The following is a 17,356-nucleotide window of genomic DNA, read 5'->3' on the forward strand; positions in this document are numbered from 1 at the left end:
AATGGCCAATCGACGCGATTCATCAAAAAGTGGCGGAAAATGTTATTACATACAAACTGATCTCTCTGCCTAGTCCTTTGGGAACTTTCTGAACATGTCCTGCAACTTGTCCATGGGCGCAGTCATGAGTCCGACAACCGTCTCGAAGGGCTGCGACGATTTCAGCCCTAACCTGTGAGATAATCACTCACCGGCTTATCAGGGGCTGAGGGATGGCTTCTGGTCGGAACAAACTTCTTGGTCCGCTGAAACTCCTTGGCAACTGAAGCCGAATCTTCTCGACTGATGTGCTCCTCGAGCTTTGGCAGGTCATCGTGCTCCTCTTCCTTGATATGCTCCGAGAGGTTTGACATGAGTGCTCGGAGAGTAGGCTCGAACTCAGGATTCGAGGCTTTCATCCCCTGGAACAGGTTGAGCTGCTCCTTGACCTGTATGAAAAATATGTCAGCGGGATCATGAGCACATTGAGTTTGCTCACCTTTTGATGCTCCGCTCGGTCCTTCTGAGCCATGGCCTGTCCACCAGGGACGACTTTCTCCATCAGAGGGTAGATGACCAGTTCTTCACCAAGCGAGTGGCGCGCCAATTCCCAAGTGAACTGGTTCTGATATCGCGTTTTGGCATCTTCATCTTCGGCCGTGAGGATCTGCTTGTAGTAGTCTTCAATCTCGCGATGATCGTGCGTGATGACGGCAGATATCGTGGACATGTTGAGTGTGGGTAGTCTCTGAGTAGAAAGGCTGATGTATCGTTTGGGAATCGTTCGAGCGGCAGTGGCGAGGACAGTGAGCATAAGGTCACAAATGTGAGAACACTGATTGGTCGAGGGGGATCCCATCGTTCTACCCCTTTATACCTCTGTCTGAGGTCATGTCAGCATGACTGATAAAGTGTCAGCAAAGCAGTCATCGAAAGGACATCTATGGTCAGCCATGACGAATCAAACATGTCATCCAGCAGGGAACAGATAGGTCAGGCCATTCGGCCTTGAGGGGGCTTTCGGGACCGACAAAGTATAAGGTCCCACTGATCCCCGACATCATTCCTGCATCGCCGGGGTTTGATTTACAGCTTGACGAGTCAGAGATTGTGCAGCCGCCAGGAGGGCCGAAAAGCTGCAATGTGGCATATCTGTATTTGTTGCGCCCCAGCTTCCAAGATACGGCCTAGATTGCCCGTCAAGAGGTGTTCACCAATACCTCCGATAGATGTCAAGGGTGCAAGGACACCCAATAAGGATGCTTTCTCGAATTGATAGTTTGTCAAACTACTTCATCTTATTGCGTAGCTTTTGTGGCCTAGTTGGTAAGGCATCCGCTTCACAGCGAATGCGCGGAAGATCCAGAGTTCGATCCTCTGCGGAAGCACGCCTCTTTTTGCACCTCTCTTTTTTGGGATATATCCTCAGACGAAGAGGACCATGCAATGTCTTGCTCTTTTCACAACATCGTTGGAAAACGATCGGAAAAGAAGTGAGGTAGGACCTAGTTTTTCGAGATCGGCCGGCGATGCCGACCATTGCGCAGTGCAATATGACCTTTTGCTGGGTGTGAGCTTTAACGCTTAGCAGCCTATTTTGGACGTGGTACCCGATGAAAAGCATTGTCCATCCAACATGGAAACCATAAGATAGTCCGTGATAATAGTCATCGTCACACAGCAGCAGCACCACGGCAGCTGCAGCACCCTGCGAGCCCTAGCATCCCGCCCCAGTGGCACCCGCTGCTGCTCCTCCTCCCGATCCTCCTGGCGATCTGATACACACCGGCTTGAGGGTTGACGGCTCCGGTTCGTTCTGCTTAGCCACGACGACGCCGACAGTAACGGCGACAATGATGATGAGGAGCTGGCGCGTCAGCTCTCAGCCCTACGAGAGAACAATTCACCAGAATCAGTGCCGCGATGATGAGGCATTTGGACCTATTTCGTCGTTTTTGGGCATCGCTCAACCATTCACTGCACTGTTAGCTAGATGTCTCATCCGGTCGCAGCCTACCTGTCCCCGGATTGGCCCTTTTCCATCTGCATTGCATCCAACTTGTTGACACTGACACTGAAACGTTTCCAAAAGTCCATCGTACTGGGCACGCCGTTCCGTGCCCTCGCTCCAGGTCGCAACCCGCTCTCTTGACGTCCTTTTCTCGGGGAGATGGGCGAGAACACTTCGTCCTCTCCACCTCTGAACAAGGCCTTTTTCTCCTTGAGCAGATCGTACCCCGCGATGGACTCTGACGACGTCGAACTGCGATGACTTGCCAGAGATGGCTCGGCGAATGGAGATTTGGGCGGCGAAAGGGACGGTGCCGGTGAGGCCGGAGGCGCGGCCAGATGAGGGGACACGGGCGTGCCGGTGGGAGGCAGCTGGGGAATGGCGTACACCTGTCTTGACACCTGGTGAGCTGCTGGCGGGGTCCTAGGCGACATGGGAACGACGATACGTGGAGAAGGTCGGAGCGAGTGGTTGGTCGACTGTTGAGGAGATGGCTGGCGAGACGTGTCTGAGCGGATTTGAGACATAGGTGGGTAGCCAGTGTTCGGGGATGGAAAGTGGACGATGGATCTTCGTTCAGTAGATGAATCGTCATCTACTTGACCAGAGAGCGACCGGACGCGATCGTGAGATTCCAGAAAAGAGACCTTGTCAGGCGCCCTGTCACGTCTAGCGCCTGCCCTAGGTCCATCCGAGCCATCGTGTGGTGTAAAGGTCACATGGTTCGGTCCTCGGATAAATTCCACGTCCCCATCTTCCCCTTTGTTGTCTTCTCGCTCATAAGGGGCCAACATGGCTTCCATAAAGTCGAAACCGGAGGAGGAAGAGTCTCGGACGGAGCTCGCGGTGGAGACCCGGTGTTCTGAGGGAGGTCGGAGTGAAATGGCAGGCGCGAGATGGGTAGGTCTAGGGCGAATCAGGGGAGTGTTAGATCGATCAAAATTGGCCACTTGAGATTCTGTCTTCGGTCTCCCGTTAGGTGATTGGGATCTAGCTGGTGACAGGGATCTGAAGCCAGGTCCAAGAGGAGATGGCGGGATGGGGGATTTGGAGCGGGACATGAGGAGGCGGCACTGGAGAGAGAGAATAGCTGCGGACACAAGGAACAGTCGCGAGACACTTGGCAGTCAGCAGATAGGAGACTATAGGCACGGTAAAGGAACGTGAGGGTTGAAAACGAATGGACTTTTGAGTGTTGATGGACCTATACACAAGGTATCGAGGCAATGTCCCAATGAATGATAAGCGGTGGTGGTGATGGAGTGAGAGAGAAGAGGGATGGATAGGTAGAGAGGTTCAATTAGCTTCTCTTTGACCATGGTGGATCCATCCTTCTCTCCCAATCGTCCTTCTCTTGCTCCCCCCCCTCATCCCTCCTTGGCACTCTATCTATGCACCAAATACCCCTTTCTCCCCCCTTTTCAACTCGAAACAAACGCGAAGAGGTCTCTCTCTGCTCGGACCTCTTCGTCTCCCCTCATTTGGGGACATCGCTGCAGGGCGAAAGGAGAGATACACTCTGGCCATGCTACGACTGTCAATAAGGGACGACGATCGAAAGCTGAAGCCTTTTGGTGCATCAATGAATGAGCCTGGAAGTTTGGCCTTGCATGATGGGTAGAGAGAGAGAGATTGAGAAATTGGAGGAGACACAAGACGTGTTTTTAAATTACCTTCGCCGCACGGTCACTGCTGATTGTGGCTCTTTGCATGCATGACCCGCTACGGTTCAGCCTTCGGATACGGTCTAGACCGCTCACGAAAGATCGTGCGGACTGCTTTTAGACGCATGTAGATCTCTGGAGCCTTTCGCAATTGGCATGGCTCGAGCAGAAACACCGGAGCGGATTGACTTGTTCATGACCGGGACGAGGCCCCTCAGATCTCACGGTCGACCCCGCAGATTCTTGACATGGCGCGGATGAGACTGTTCACAGCAGGAGTCGAGCCTCAAAATAGTGACTCGGGCGATAACTTGCCTGATGAGGTGAGAGGAACATGGTCCGTTGCGTCATGATGATGTGTGTCAAGGGAACCGTGGCATGAGACAAATGGGCAGAAGGGGGGAAAGGGGATGATGGATGATGCCTGAAGGATGATTGGCGATGGGACCACCTGAAACAGGGTTACATGATTTGCAGTCTCGTCATAGAGATACATTCGTACACAAGACGGTACCGCGCTTAGCATAGCTCCTCGAGCTGGCGGACGGGTCAGCGCATTGCTTTTCGTGGCGTTGTCGTGACACTCACACCACAGCAGCAGATATCCTCGAGAGCACAGCAGCAGAGCTGGCAAGGCAAAAGTCAGCATTGGAGGTTATCGATGGACGTTCCGAGCTCGCTTAGGACTCACACAGGCATCGATCATCGCACAGCAAGGTCCGAGACCACCTCGCAATCGAAGAGGGAACCAAGATTTGCTTTGGGGTTGAGTGGCAGGTGCTTCCTGGACCTGAAGAGGGGCTGAGACGAGGAGAAGTCAGAAGATGTTCCCCCTCCAAAGCGAGTCGGTGGCGAGGTCGCGTTGACCCGCTGCGGGAAAGGGACGCGATGAGGATCAGGGATCAACACTCACTCATGGAAACTTGGGCGGATGGCTGTTGAGTGATCTGTTCGGTCGATTCGACCCGGTTCTCAGTGGTAGGTGCCATGGTGATTCAAAGTTTGGCGTATAGAGCTGACTGAGGGGTGAGTCAATGTATTGGTGTTGGTGCGGTGGTGAGAAGAACGTTGGATACTCCAGCCAGTGACGTCCTTTTATGTGTGTACCATCTCACCTGGACCATTTGATCTATTTTGGGAACACCTGAATTGCGCTTAAAGCGAGACGAGGGTTTTTTTTTTCTCTTAATGGGCTGTGTTTCGGGCACTTTTAGGTAGCGGTGCCAGGGGGGCTGTGGGATGCTGCAGGTCTGCGCATGAGGGGAAAAAGCCAGGTATTCGTCAGAGGGATATGGAGCTGGGAGCTGGAGCTGGAGCTGGTGATGATTGAAATCGCTCATTGAGGGTCTGGCTGAACTGGGCAACCAGAGCTAGGAAGGGAATAGACTGCTGCTTTGACTGCCCTTCAATTTCATGGGATCTGCGTCTGGGCATTTTTGACGTAAAACGGGTAGCGCGCTCACACGGCGTTGAAAGGCGATGAAGGTTTGGTGAACGGGTATCACAATCATACAACCAAAGTACATGACGCGGGGATTTTTAGGCACGAAGAGGTTGCGCCAATTGAGCACATACATAGCCAGATCGTCCGCTGAGGGCCAGCTGCCTGTCGAGCCGGGCCTCGGGTGAAGCGGATCTCACAAAAATCTTGAGCTCCGTTGGAAACCATATTACTTTCCTTTGACCACTCCTCACCCACTGCCCTAGAGCAAGGTACTGCTTGAGTAGTCCTCTGGGCTTGATGTAGCTTGAGGAACGCGATGACTGCACACCGCGAAGCATCATTCGAATACCTGAACGAGCATGCGAGCGACTCCACCTCCTCTGGGAAAAGCCGACCTTATCGGTCAGACCGAGAAGCACATGCCAACACTCCTGCCGGGGAATATGATTTCAACTGGTGCTTTGGCAGGGTGGAGACTTTGAGATCGTCCGGTCTAGACCTCAGACCGCTAGTCGTGAGTACTAATGCTTCCTCTTTGACCCTGACAACCCAGCCATCGCTGTACGCCTCAGCGTTCGTCACTGGGAGTCAGGATAAGGTCTTACAGGATATGTACCATGTCAAGGATATTGGCGATGTTCTGGACTATCTCGAGTGGAGCAGGCAAGATGCAGTAGGTGGATCGTCCCCTTTCGACCTGCTCATGTGACCAAAGGGGGTCCTCATGTTCGCCATCTTTGCCGATCCATCATATGTGAACCGAACCGTGCCGCCATGGGCCATCTTTGATCAACAGAGCGACCCCACAGCCAGTCCAGGATGCGAGAACTGGGCATTCAGCGGTGTCGTAGGTATATACCGGGCGGACCTAGAGCACAGGACTGGGGATATCGGGATCTTTCTCTGGGCTTTCGCTCGAGGGACCGGAATCTCGCTCAGAGCGTCTGCCTTGGCGACTCGCTACGCCATGACGGACCCGAGTATGGGGCCTGGACTGGGTATGAACAAGCTGCGATTCGCAACAGCGATCGACAACACACATAGCAGGAAGCTTGGTGAGCGATTAGGGGCGCATCAAGAGAATCCCGGTGGGTCTAGCCAGCTGTTTCTGCTGACTAGGGGAAATAGATGAAGGCAAGTCGACCAATGAGTGGATCGCCTTCATCTCGCGAAGCGACTGGGAAAGTGGTACGGAAGGTCATATTACAGGCATCTTATCAACTTGAAGGGGACCGTTTCCCTCCGAGGCCCGGCCTGTGTCCGTTGTTAGTAGCGATAAACCCTATCACACGGCTATATCGTCTTCTGGCCTATCAGGGACTGGATAGGGGACATAGCCAGAGCTCCGTAAGCTGCATCATGCGCTATGCAGCGACAAAAAGTGCATGGTAAGGCCAGGACCTCCATAACCTGCTCGGCCGGCCGTCGAGGCTTTCATCAGCCACACGCGTCAGAGGGGACCAATTAAGGAAAATAATACAAGATTTCAGGGGATGCAGGTTTCAGCCGCGATCGATGGTGTTGCTGGAATGAAACTGCATGATGAGATGTTGCGCAGCTCCATGGCGACGATGGATGGGTGGACATGGGCCGGGGAAGGAAGGGGGAGGGACCGCTGTGTGCAGCCATACTCGGCCTCAGCTATGCTCAGCCCAAGACCGACCCACGTCTCGGATCGATGATTACTTGTCCGGAAACTGTTCCGGTTTATAAAGTGTTTCGTCTTCCGCCCTTTCCAAGGAGAAAAAAAAGAGGTGTGGAATGAAAGGGGGATGCAAGGTATTATCCGCCGCCCATACGATGGTTCGTGACTGGAGTTCTTCGACGGGTGCGTGTCCATGCGAAGGTCGATTCCCACAACGACGAGGACTTTGGATCCAACCAACTCAACATTTGCAGCGAGCAGTGCCACGACGATCTGGACAGACAAGTGTGATCGAGTTGGGTGCCAAGCCTAAAAGCAGACAATTTTGTCTTCGACGCTTTGATCCCCCTTTTCTCCCTTTCCCCGTGCTCAAAACATCTCAGACTCACACTCACAATCTGGGATCTCTCGGCGCGACTGTGGACGACGACGACGACGACGACGACGACGGGAAGAGTAGTATTGACGCCGACTGACAGAGTAGCTGGCAGCGTCGCAGGTCGACACATCATAGTCCTCATCGTTGGCCCAATCCTCCCCCCCTCCTTGTGCCTCCATGCCATCATCTCTCGCGCCTGGGCCTATGAGGCAGCTTCGACAGTCCATATCGCGTCACACCTCTGCGAGCACTGACAACGCCAGAGGAAGCTCAAGTCGTAGTGGTGGCGGTGGTGGTGGTGGTCATCGTGGTTCAGAGATGAGCATGTGGAGAAAAGGACCAGTCTCTGTGAGTGTGTCATACAGTGCTGGCTGTGTGTGGTCTTTCTTGGCGGTCGCCAAGGTGAATGGATCGATTGAACCAAGGGAAGGGAAGGGGGGCCAGGGCGGAAGGGAATAGAAGGGCAGTGCTGACTTTTTCCATCATCCCTCTTCTATACCCCTTTCTCTTTTGTCCTGGATTAACGATCACATCCCTCTCTCATGCCATCTCCATCCAACATTCACCACCACCACCACCACCACCACCACCACCACCACCAACTCCATTCAACACCACCGACACCTGCATCTTCTGGTCTTTCTGGCCCATCGCCACCACTCATCAACCTGTCTCCTAACGATCAGTCTCCAAGAGTAGGTGGACAGGGTCGAGCACCTCTCTTGGCGAATGCCTCTTTGCCCGGCATGTCTGATCCTCGACGTCCACAATCCAGCGATTCTATCGCTTCCTCCTACGGTCCTTCTGCGAGACAGGGAGGAATGGGATCGTACAACTCAACCGCCAATCGATTCGGTCCCACTGCTTCCTTCACACCTACCGCGTCAATGGTCAACCTTGCAAGAAGTGAACGGACACCTTTGGCCCCCAATGGTTTAGATGATGATGATCTGGACGATAGCCTGCATACATTCACCGCGAGGGAGAAGCAGGACTTGTCCACACCTTTCAGGCTCAGCTCATGGAGAGGGTGGGCTAACGCCCTGACGTTGATCTTCCTTGCCCTGGCAGTCATCGTCTTGTTCGCTGGATACCCCATCATCTCCTTTTACGGGGGTAATGATCTTTCCAGTGGTTCCGGGACTTCTGGTTTCAACCTCGGAGGGATCAACGCGTCTGGACAGTATCCTGCCATCTCTGGAATCCCTCAATTGATAGATCCCGACACCCCACCTGAAGTCATGACGAGGACCGGGTTCGATGGAGGCCAGTGGAACTTGGTCTTCTCCGACGAATTCAATAAGGAGGGAAGGACGTTTTTTGACGGAGACGACCCATTCTTCCAAGCTGTGGACATCCATTATTGGCCGACAGGGTGGGTTTCCCCCCTTCTACCAAAGGTTAGGTGCTGAATACACAGTGATTTCGAATACTACGATCCTTCCGCTGTGACCACCAAGGACGGCCATTTGGTCATCACCATTGATCAAGAAGCCATCGGAGGCCTCAACTTCAAAAGTGGCATGGTCCAATCCTGGAACAAACTTTGTTTCAACAAGAATGCCTATTTTGAAGTCTCCGCTAGTCTGCCCGGAAACTCTGGCGTCGGAGGTTTCTGGCCAGGTATCTGGACAATGGGTAATCTAGGCCGACCGGGATACGGTGCAACGACAGAGGGGCTGTGGCCGTGAGTGGATGTGACGGCGCTCGAACTCATCATGTCTAGCTATTCGTACGACTCTTGCGATATTGGAACCCTCCCGAACCAGACATGGGTCAACAAGACGGGACCGATCGCCACGCTCACAACGGGAGCTAACGGCGGTAGCTTGTCCTACCTCCCCGGTCAACGGTACTCTGCCTGTACTTGTCCTGGTGAGGATCACCCCGGACCATCCGTCGACATCGGACGTGCTGCCCCGGAAATCGACATCATCGAGGGACAGATCATCATCTCCAAAGCGACCGGAGAAATGTCTCAATCGTTCCAGATCGCTCCGTATGACGATTACTACCAGTATGATAACCGTACAGCGGGGTCTTACGAATTCTTCGACACATCTATCACTATCCCCAACACCTATCTTGGTGGACCATTCCAACAGGCTGTATCAGCCTTGACAGAGGTAGAAGATCAGATCTATCGCGATCAAGTCCCAGTCGGTGGACAGTTCGGGGTCTTTGGCTTCGAATATGCAGCTGAAAAGGACAGGACGAAGGGATACGTCACCTGGGTCAGTATGGGTAAACCAAGCTGGACCATGTCAGCCCAGACAGTCGCTGCGAATCCGAGAACAGAGGTGGATCAGAGGCTCGTCTCGGAAGAACCGATGACGTTGGTGAGTCTGGCGGACATCTGTGTCACACCGACTCACCTTGAAGCAGATCTTCAACTTGGGAATGTCAAACAACTTTCAAAATGTCGACTTTGCCCATTTGGTCACGCCAAACGAGCTTCGTATAGACTACATCAGAGTTTGGCAGCGTGCGGATGGGTCCGGCTCTGTAGGATGTGATCCCCCTGGTCAGTTTCCGGTAGCTCCCCAGTCCCTTACTGACTCGCATAACTCAGACATGCCAACCGCAGCGTTCATCGACAAGTACATGCACATTTATCAAAACGCCAACTTGACCACTTGGGAGCAAGCTGGTAGGTCTGCAAAGTCGTCTCGGTTCCTGTTCGCTTATATGACTCTCACAGGTCTCCAGTTCCCTAAGAACCGACTATTAGAGGAGTGCTAGTTTGTGCTCCCCCTCCAGCACCTCAAATCCAGCCCCTCATGTCCATAACGACAGCCACGACATTTTAGATCACAGCCTCAGTCTCCCTTCGAGCACAAGCTGCTCCAGCATACATTCCCTGATCTCTGCTTCTGAGGCCCCCTCGTCCTGTATCCAACGATGTAGTCTGCATTTGTCTCGCCGATTGGAGGCATTCATTAGAGCTCTCTGACCGCGAGGCTACTCCTCTGCATTCCCGCCATTGCATGCACTGTTGCACTTTTCTGCCACGACAAGTCACTACCACAGTGCCGCAGTGACCTCATCGAAAACTTAAACCGCCACCAACGCGAGCATATTACGAGCAAGACGAAATGTTGAAACGCCTGTGTGTAACAGTAGCTTTCTCCTCTGATTGCTCGTAGATATATAAGTCTGTTCACGCAGCAGCGAGCCTGTGCAGTGACCGGAGAGCATCAAAAACTTGGGCGGAGCTATCAATTCAGGCTGGCTCGGCCTGCGATACCTCGTGCACCATGCTTGAGACTCTGCTGTCGATGGTCTTCCGTTCTGGCGATGATGAGGGAGGTGGGAATGGAGGAGGAGCACCGCCGGGCAGTCCACCAACTCGTGAGTCTCCGATTCGGAATGAAGGGATTGTGCTGACTTTGGCTGCCTACAGAGAAGTTTGAGGGTGTGTGAGAGGCTCCTCGATGATCCCCGTCCGCTCTGCTGATACGCCCTCGAGGACCATGGTTCTCAACCCAGATGATTTTGGCCTTGTCTATCGGTGTGACTAGCTTTCTCGTCTTTTGCTTTCTCAGGACCAAGTGGGATGTAGTGTATATGGGCCGAACCAAGCTCAAAGGTGAGTTCCTTCCCTTTTCGCGTGACTTGCCAGGCGATCATCTAAGCGACCCTCCGCTCTCAGACTTTTCACCCACGCCCGCTCATGAGCCCGATGCGCATCATGGTCGATTCTTCGGTTGGATCCTCCCTACTCTCCGTACGAGCGAGTTCACGGTCCTCCAAACGGTCGGATTGGATGCAGCTGTCCTGCTCAACTTTTACCGCATGGCCTTCTTCCTCTTTACACTGCTGGCCTGTCTCGCTGGAGTGGTCTTGATGCCTCTCAACCTCTTTCGACATGGTTCCACAGACTCGGAGTATGATCCGCCCACTGACGGGGGTAGCGACAATAGTACCCTCATTGGCCGCCTTCTGTTTGACGACTCGCCCTCTCGACAGAATCGGACGATCCCAGATAATCAATCGGTCTACGACTACCTTCTCGACCCCCAACTCAGTAACACTATCAACATGGTGTTCACTTATATCTTCACGGCCCTGACGCTCTTGTTCATCCATCAGAACTTTCATCGTTTCATTCAATCGCGTCAATCGTTCGCCCTACACCTTATTCACTCGGTTCCGTCCCGAACAGTCTTGGTCAAAAATGTTCCTCCTCATCTCCGAGGCGACCGAGCGCTAGCGGAATACTTTGAAGCCTGTGGATGGATGATCGAGTCTGTCAATGTCTGTCGAGAGACTGAACCGTTGAGGAAACTCTTGGAGAAGAGGACAAACGCATTGTTGAAGCTTGAACGGGCTTGGGTCGATTGGGTGGGCAACCCTGCCAACGTCAGAGGACATGATCCGAATATCTATGGAGAGCTAGGCAAAGCCAGACGGAAAGGAACAGCCACAGCTTCGCCCGAGCCTGTCTCATCGTCAATCGCCGAAGGCAGACTGATCCCTGATATCACGGATGAAGAGGAACGTCGTGAGAACGGCTCAAGGGATTTCGCCAACGGTAGGGAGGAGACCGCAGAGACGGAGGAGATCCGACCCTTGAATGGCGAGCCGGGTGGAGACCCTGAAAACGGACAGCCTCATGTACACATTCACACCACTCGACCCAGACCGACGTTCCGTCCTCGATACTTCGGTACCAAAGTCGACGCGATCGAATATTGGGAAACCAAATTTCGAGTGGCAGATGAGCAAGTGAGACAAGCACGGAGGACAGGGAGTTTCCCCGCGACTCATGTGGCCTTTGTGACTTTTGAAGATGTCAGAGATGCGGTACGTAGACTAGCATTGGGCCTTCGTGTCCTGAGCTGATCGCCACTATGTGCGCTCAGCAAACCGCCTGTCAGGTCGTGCATTTCCCTGAACACTCTGAAGTGATCACTACCAAAGCCCCCGAGCCCCGCGATGTAGTATGGAGCCTGGTTTCCATCTCCCAACGCGAAACGGTCATGCGACAGCTCGTCGTCTCAACTTTGATCATCATCTTGTTCCTTACTTGGATACGTAAGCCGACTGTCTCGCTTTCCTAGCTGAACGGTCTTCAGCACCCGTCTCGACGATTGCAACGTTGCTCAACTACAATGAAATCAAGCGTGTCCTACCCTGGTTGGCTCGTCTTATCGACAGGAGCCCGAGGCTGGAAGCCCTTGTTCAGAACTCTTTGCCCTCGGTCAGTATCATCACCTTCAACGGCCTCTTGCCATTCTTGCTGGGATGTGAGTGGCTGGCGACGTCCCTATCGTACCGCTCACGCGCCACAGGGCTGTCTTATGAGGAGGGCTGGAAGTCGAGGAGTGCGATTGAGTATTCTCTACTGAGGAAGTGAGTCGCTGACTTTGAGTCGCGCTGACGAACAGGTATCACTTCTTCCTTCTAGTCACCATCGTCTTCATCTTTCTCCTGACAAGCACATTTTGGGCGCTTGTCAGAAATCTGGCGAACAGTCCGGCTCAGGTGAGAGGAACCTTTTTGCGACTAAGAATCCTCGTCTGACCCGATACAGATCCCTGAGAAGCTCGCCAAGGCTTTGTCGACTTCTAATGTCAAGCCATTCATGATCTCTTATGTCATTCTCCAATGTGGGCTCGTCTCCGAACTGCCTCAGACACTGATGGTCTCACAGCAATGGGTCTGATGCCATTGCAATTGCTCAATCTTGGTCCACTATTCTCGCTAGGGTGGGCAAGATTGACATCGGTCAAGACGCCTCGAGGTGGGTTTGACAAAGAGATAGTGCTGAGTCATCAGACTACGCCGAGGCATATGCTCCCCCTATGCTCAATTATGGCTGGGTCTATCCCCAGGCTCTGCTCGTCTTCACCATAACTTTGACGTTCAGCGTCGTCATGCCCTTGATTCTCATCTTTGGAGCGCTCTACTTTGGTGTCGCCTGTGAGTACCCAAGGGCCGGGCCATCTCTGACCGCTTTCAGACCTGGTCTACAAGTACAAATTGCTCTTCAGTGGGTCCATTCACCTTGCCTCTGATATACCATTGACCCGCCTTAGTGTACTTCAAGCCTTACGAATCGAACGGTGAGGCATGGCGCATCACGTTCCACCGCCTCTTGTGGGGCGTCATGATCTTCCAAATCTTTATGACTGGTCTTTTCTCACTCCAAAAACCGTACTGGCTGTTCTTCGCCATGGTGCCCCTCGTCCTCTGGACGCTGTGGTGGTCATGGACAACCGACGCAGAGTTCAAAGGACTGAGCGAGTACGTTGCTCTGAGCAGTATATGCGAGGTCGCGCGTGGCGAAGGCGCGGATCAGGTCGTGGGAGTGGCGGAAGAGGATACGGTGACGAGATCGCAAGCGTGGGTCTGGTGACCGTATGTCAGGTTAGCTGACGGTGAACGATGTAGCAACCTGAATCACCGGAGATACGCTATCAACGACGAGACGCTGTACGTTGCGCCATCTGATAAACGCACCGACTACTCTCAACCGCCGATGAACAATTTCTACTATGGCGTACTGAACACTGGTCGAAGGCGATATGCTCATCCAGCTCTCACTGGCTCGTTACCGTATCCTTGGCTTCCTGCTCCGCAAACGCCCAAGAAGTTTGGCGATGGAGCGGCGAAACGACGAGGGGTAGTATTGAGCTTGCGCCGAAAGATGGCGAAAAAGCTGCGCCGAACACAAACTTCAGACTCTGAGTCTGACGCGAGGATCATCCCGGATGGTTGGGCAACGGGAGAAAACTTGTCTGAGTCTTCGAGGCAGGCAAGGACAGACACTCGATCCACATCGCAAGATGAGGGCGAGGATGATCGGCCTGACGGTGGAAAGCTCGGATCTTCCCTTTCCTCCGTCTCCAATCCATGGCGAGACCCTACACCTGAGCCTTCCTCCTCTAACTCGTACTCTCGTCCTCGGTCAAAGATGAAGAAGAGCATGTCGTTTGATCCAGCTTCGGGAGTCATAGCTTTACCAGAGGAAGAAAATGTGTGGGGGGATATGGGCTCAAGCGAGGATGAAGATGAAGGTGAGAACAGAGATGAAGACGATGGTGTACCACAGTCACCAGTGAGTACTCATTGTACTCATTGTCAGGCACAGTCGCTCATATACACTCGCTTAATTAGTCAACGTACTTTCCTCACCCAGAGAGAAAACGGACAATATCAGTATCTGTATCTGACGCAAAGGCGGCGAGTGATAAGAATGGATCAAGAGGTAATAGAAGAAAGTGAGAGACGTCTTGTGTCAGTGTGCAATGATATCCCTGAATCTATGTATGTGTGCTTGCATGCATGGATCCCTGATGACCTACCACCAACGGGGCCAGGCTGGGCTAGGTCGTACCCATTGAGTGGGTGCCACACTCGGCAAATTTCGGGGTTATGAGCTGTCCTTCAACCCTCGGCTCCCTTCGGACCTGCCTGGTCTTTGCTGCTGCAGGTCATTGAATTCAAAGTGGATCACCAGACCCCACCTACCGGAGGAGGAACTCGATTCATCATGTCAACTTCGTGGCGTGCGCACATGTCGTGAGTTGTTTCTGTGTGGAGCATGATTGAATGAGGGCGAAGGAGCTGACGACGTCGCTTCTTTCTTCACACTTCTCTTTCACGAAACCTTTGAATCATCTCGTCCAATGACTCCTCTGCCCTCAACCTCATCACTTCTGCTGGACGTTTCGATGGCCCAGATTCAACAAAATGTCCCAAGTGGCATCCCGAGCTCTCAGGCAAGCGTTAAACGAGACGGACCGTGTGGCCGCAGAGAGAAGAGCACAGATCGGAGTGTGAGTTTGTGTTTCACCATGGGGGGAACACACTCGATGAGGTGTTTTCTTCTTTGTTGTTGTTGTTGTTGTTGATTCCCTTGGGGCCAGGCGATATCAATTCTGGGAAGGAGGAAAGGGAGGTGAACAGGTGAGCTTTGGTGGTCTTTTGAATTTTGACGGGACGGAAACTGGACGAAGGGAAACTGATCTTCTTGTCTAGACATGGGTCGTTCCACCTAAGAAGACGGATAGCAAACCGCCTGTTTAAGTGAGAGGTCGATTGGGAAGGACCCGGTGTGTGGGGAAAGAATAGGATGCTGTGGGCGGGAGAAGATGAAAGCATTGGAGAATGCATTAGATTCGGATCAGGAACTGTTGCTGTCGCTGTGCGGGAAGGAACTTCGCTCGGTTGTCTTTTCGTCAAAAGAGCATCCAGCGAGGAACCACGCTGACCAAGCGATCCTTCTCAATCCTCGCACGATGCAAAATGCACTGACGCTCTTGTTGACCCACTACAATCAATTTGGATACAGATGTTCCCCCACCTCAAGACTATGGATCATGCCTTTGACACCTCTCCCGTTGCTTGCCGCTCCCCTTTGGCCATGCTCATCATTCCCAAGACTACACACTTGATGCCAATGGTCACAACCACCACTTCCCAACTCCCAGCATACTTGTGTATAGCACTACCGATGAAACCACCCACGATCATGGCGACGATATACGACAGTCTGCGATTCCTAGGACCGGCTTTGGGGTGATTAAACGATACGAAGAGATACTTGTCGGCCATGAGATCGACATAACTTGATGTCATTGGCGCCGTTGGAAGTTCTTGAGATCCAGATTGTCTAGCCATGGCTACTTGAGCGCCTGACATGTTTGCAAATAAAACCAGGACGACCCATTCTTGACTTCCACCCACTCTCGTCTCTTTCGGACCAGCGGGAGAAACGAGGATCGCAGCGAGGATCAATGCGGAGATTTGGTACAGCGTCGACAAGAGGATCCAGAGTCGTCGACGGACACCCATGTAGTGGCCTAGGTGGCCAAACGTCAGGGAACCAAAGAGGAAAGCAGCGAGTGAAAGACCAGTGAGGAGAAGAAGGATCTGGGTACTGCCAATGACGGAAACAGTCAGGAGAATGGTGTTTCCAGTTTCTACGATGCTGTCAGAATTTTTGACTCTCTCCCACTCTCTCTCTCCCTTGGATCCCGCCTCACACTCACGGTTCGAGGCAAAAGTACGAAAGTCGGCATATGTCGTGGCGTCTAGTATACCGGTGCTGAATGCTTGAATTACCAATGAAGGCACAAGATTAGCAGTGAGGACGCTCTCGCCGCTCCACCCTGTCCATCCGTCCGAGCGTTTCCAAGGCGGCCAAGAGGGTGAAAGTGCATCGCTCTGGTCTACGGCGCATAGACCTGGAGAATCTTCTTCTCGGACCTGCTGCATTTGAGCGTTGGATCCCGTGAGACCATGCTCTGCTGATCCGGGTGAAGGTACAAGCGAGCCGAGATAAGGAGAACGTCTACCTTGATCAGAGGATAATCGGCTTTTGAGTGATGTGTAGTGGCCACTTGGAGGAGGACGAGCGGCGAGCACATGACAGGCAGAGTCAGGAGGGTAACGAGGTGGTGACGAGGGACTGGGAGGAGTCACGAGGATGCGAGACGAGTGATTATCGGCTTGATGGTCTTTAAAATCTTGGTCCATGGCGGTATGGGCGTGTCTTGTTTCGTTTCGCTGGGGATCTTTACGGGAGACACTCCGGAGGGAAGACGCCGACGACGAGGAGGAGGAGGAGGAGGAGGAAGAAGAAGGAGGATACGACGGATCCAGCGGTGGCATCTCAAAGTCTGAGATCAGGATGTATGAGCCACAAGGGTCTACGAGCGTTGGTCACTGGCCTGTCGGTGTCGAGAACCAACCTGACAGTCTTTATGAGGGACCGAGGCGAGGCGAGGCGAGGTGAAGCTGATCCCCTCCTCCCCCTCCCCTCCTTTCCTTATAACCACCCGGTCAAACGACCTGATTCCAAAACGATTTTGAGCAGCCCTCTTGGAAAAAATCCAGATAAATCCGACAGATGGTATTCCCAAAACAAGGCGGGCGACAGAGGGATTTATATTACTCGCTTTCAAGGCGTTGTACAGAGGTCACGGTTGTGTGTTGAACATCAGCAGATCCGGCGGGGACGATAGGGCGGGCGAACGCTTGGATATGAGCTCCTGCCAGCTCCGACTGAACATAGGAGGTATTCCTGGACCTGATCGTCAAATAGCAGTAGCTGCAGCTGCTGCTGCCACGAGCAGCAGCACCTGATGGTCGCTGCGGCGGCGGCGGCGGCGGCGGCGGCGACGACGACACCACGCCCCACTTGCATTCCAACATTCCCGAAAAAAAGGGAAAAAAACACACACATATTCCAAATTTCTGGTTCCGAACCGGTCCTTGAATTCGT

At 53.1% G+C, this 17,356-nt stretch overlaps 7 protein-coding genes and 1 non-coding gene across 8 annotated transcripts; 4 read left to right on the forward strand and 4 right to left on the reverse strand.

The window, feature by feature from the left end:
* Positions 1-5: 5 nt before the first annotated feature.
* On the reverse strand, positions 6-818 carry BD324DRAFT_636053 (hemerythrin HHE cation binding domain protein). Its single transcript, XM_022016861.1, has 3 exons — positions 479-818; positions 192-428; positions 6-150 (listed from the first exon to the last, which is right to left on the reverse strand). The coding sequence occupies exons 1-3, from the start codon at positions 791-793 to the stop codon at positions 70-72; spliced, it is 633 nt and encodes a 210-aa protein (XP_021868733.1). The 5' UTR covers positions 794-818; the 3' UTR covers positions 6-69.
* A 469-nt stretch (positions 819-1,287) lies between these two features.
* Positions 1,288-1,367, forward strand: BD324DRAFT_t31. The gene has a single exon. It is a non-coding gene; the product is annotated as a tRNA-Val (tRNA).
* A 329-nt stretch (positions 1,368-1,696) lies between these two features.
* BD324DRAFT_610076 (hypothetical protein) lies at positions 1,697-3,051 on the reverse strand (the record flags this gene model as incomplete). Its single annotated transcript, XM_022014186.1, has 3 exons — positions 1,697-1,846; positions 1,887-1,956; positions 1,997-3,051. 3 exons carry the CDS (start codon positions 3,049-3,051, stop codon positions 1,697-1,699), a joined length of 1,275 nt encoding a protein of 424 aa, XP_021868734.1.
* A 2,107-nt stretch (positions 3,052-5,158) lies between these two features.
* BD324DRAFT_152685 (hypothetical protein) lies at positions 5,159-6,481 on the forward strand. The gene is made up of 4 exons (XM_022012031.1): positions 5,159-5,612; positions 5,652-5,771; positions 5,814-6,186; positions 6,227-6,481. The coding sequence occupies exons 1-4, from the start codon at positions 5,415-5,417 to the stop codon at positions 6,322-6,324; spliced, it is 789 nt and encodes a 262-aa protein (XP_021868735.1). The 5' UTR covers positions 5,159-5,414; the 3' UTR covers positions 6,325-6,481.
* A 45-nt stretch (positions 6,482-6,526) lies between these two features.
* Positions 6,527-7,363, reverse strand: BD324DRAFT_152625 (hypothetical protein). Its single transcript, XM_022012030.1, has 3 exons — positions 7,343-7,363; positions 6,766-7,080; positions 6,527-6,728 (listed from the first exon to the last, which is right to left on the reverse strand). Exons 2-3 carry the CDS (start codon positions 6,936-6,938, stop codon positions 6,563-6,565), a joined length of 339 nt encoding a protein of 112 aa, XP_021868736.1. The 5' UTR covers positions 6,939-7,080; positions 7,343-7,363; the 3' UTR covers positions 6,527-6,562.
* BD324DRAFT_636069 (putative glucosidase) lies at positions 7,196-10,136 on the forward strand. Its single transcript, XM_022016862.1, has 6 exons — positions 7,196-8,497; positions 8,543-8,809; positions 8,849-9,461; positions 9,508-9,646; positions 9,695-9,772; positions 9,824-10,136. The coding sequence occupies exons 1-6, from the start codon at positions 7,665-7,667 to the stop codon at positions 9,862-9,864; spliced, it is 1,971 nt and encodes a 656-aa protein (XP_021868737.1). The 5' UTR covers positions 7,196-7,664; the 3' UTR covers positions 9,865-10,136.
* An 83-nt stretch (positions 10,137-10,219) lies between these two features.
* BD324DRAFT_636070 (hypothetical protein) lies at positions 10,220-14,435 on the forward strand. Its single transcript, XM_022016863.1, has 15 exons — positions 10,220-10,473; positions 10,526-10,537; positions 10,592-10,711; positions 10,775-11,928; positions 11,988-12,159; positions 12,201-12,371; positions 12,417-12,477; positions 12,513-12,609; positions 12,659-12,734; positions 12,779-12,868; positions 12,904-13,047; positions 13,088-13,117; positions 13,164-13,470; positions 13,519-14,185; positions 14,245-14,435. Exons 1-15 carry the CDS (start codon positions 10,380-10,382, stop codon positions 14,350-14,352), a joined length of 3,303 nt encoding a protein of 1,100 aa, XP_021868738.1. The 5' UTR covers positions 10,220-10,379; the 3' UTR covers positions 14,353-14,435.
* An 831-nt stretch (positions 14,436-15,266) lies between these two features.
* Positions 15,267-16,883, reverse strand: BD324DRAFT_152209 (hypothetical protein). The gene has a single exon (XM_022012029.1). It carries the CDS (start codon positions 16,741-16,743, stop codon positions 15,448-15,450), a length of 1,296 nt encoding a protein of 431 aa, XP_021868739.1. The 5' UTR covers positions 16,744-16,883; the 3' UTR covers positions 15,267-15,447.
* Positions 16,884-17,356: the final 473 nt, after the last annotated feature.

This window comes from Kockovaella imperatae (genome assembly GCF_002102565.1).
Source record: "Kockovaella imperatae strain NRRL Y-17943 chromosome Unknown BD324scaffold_14, whole genome shotgun sequence".
Lineage (NCBI taxonomy): Eukaryota > Fungi > Basidiomycota > Tremellomycetes > Tremellales > Cuniculitremaceae > Kockovaella > Kockovaella imperatae.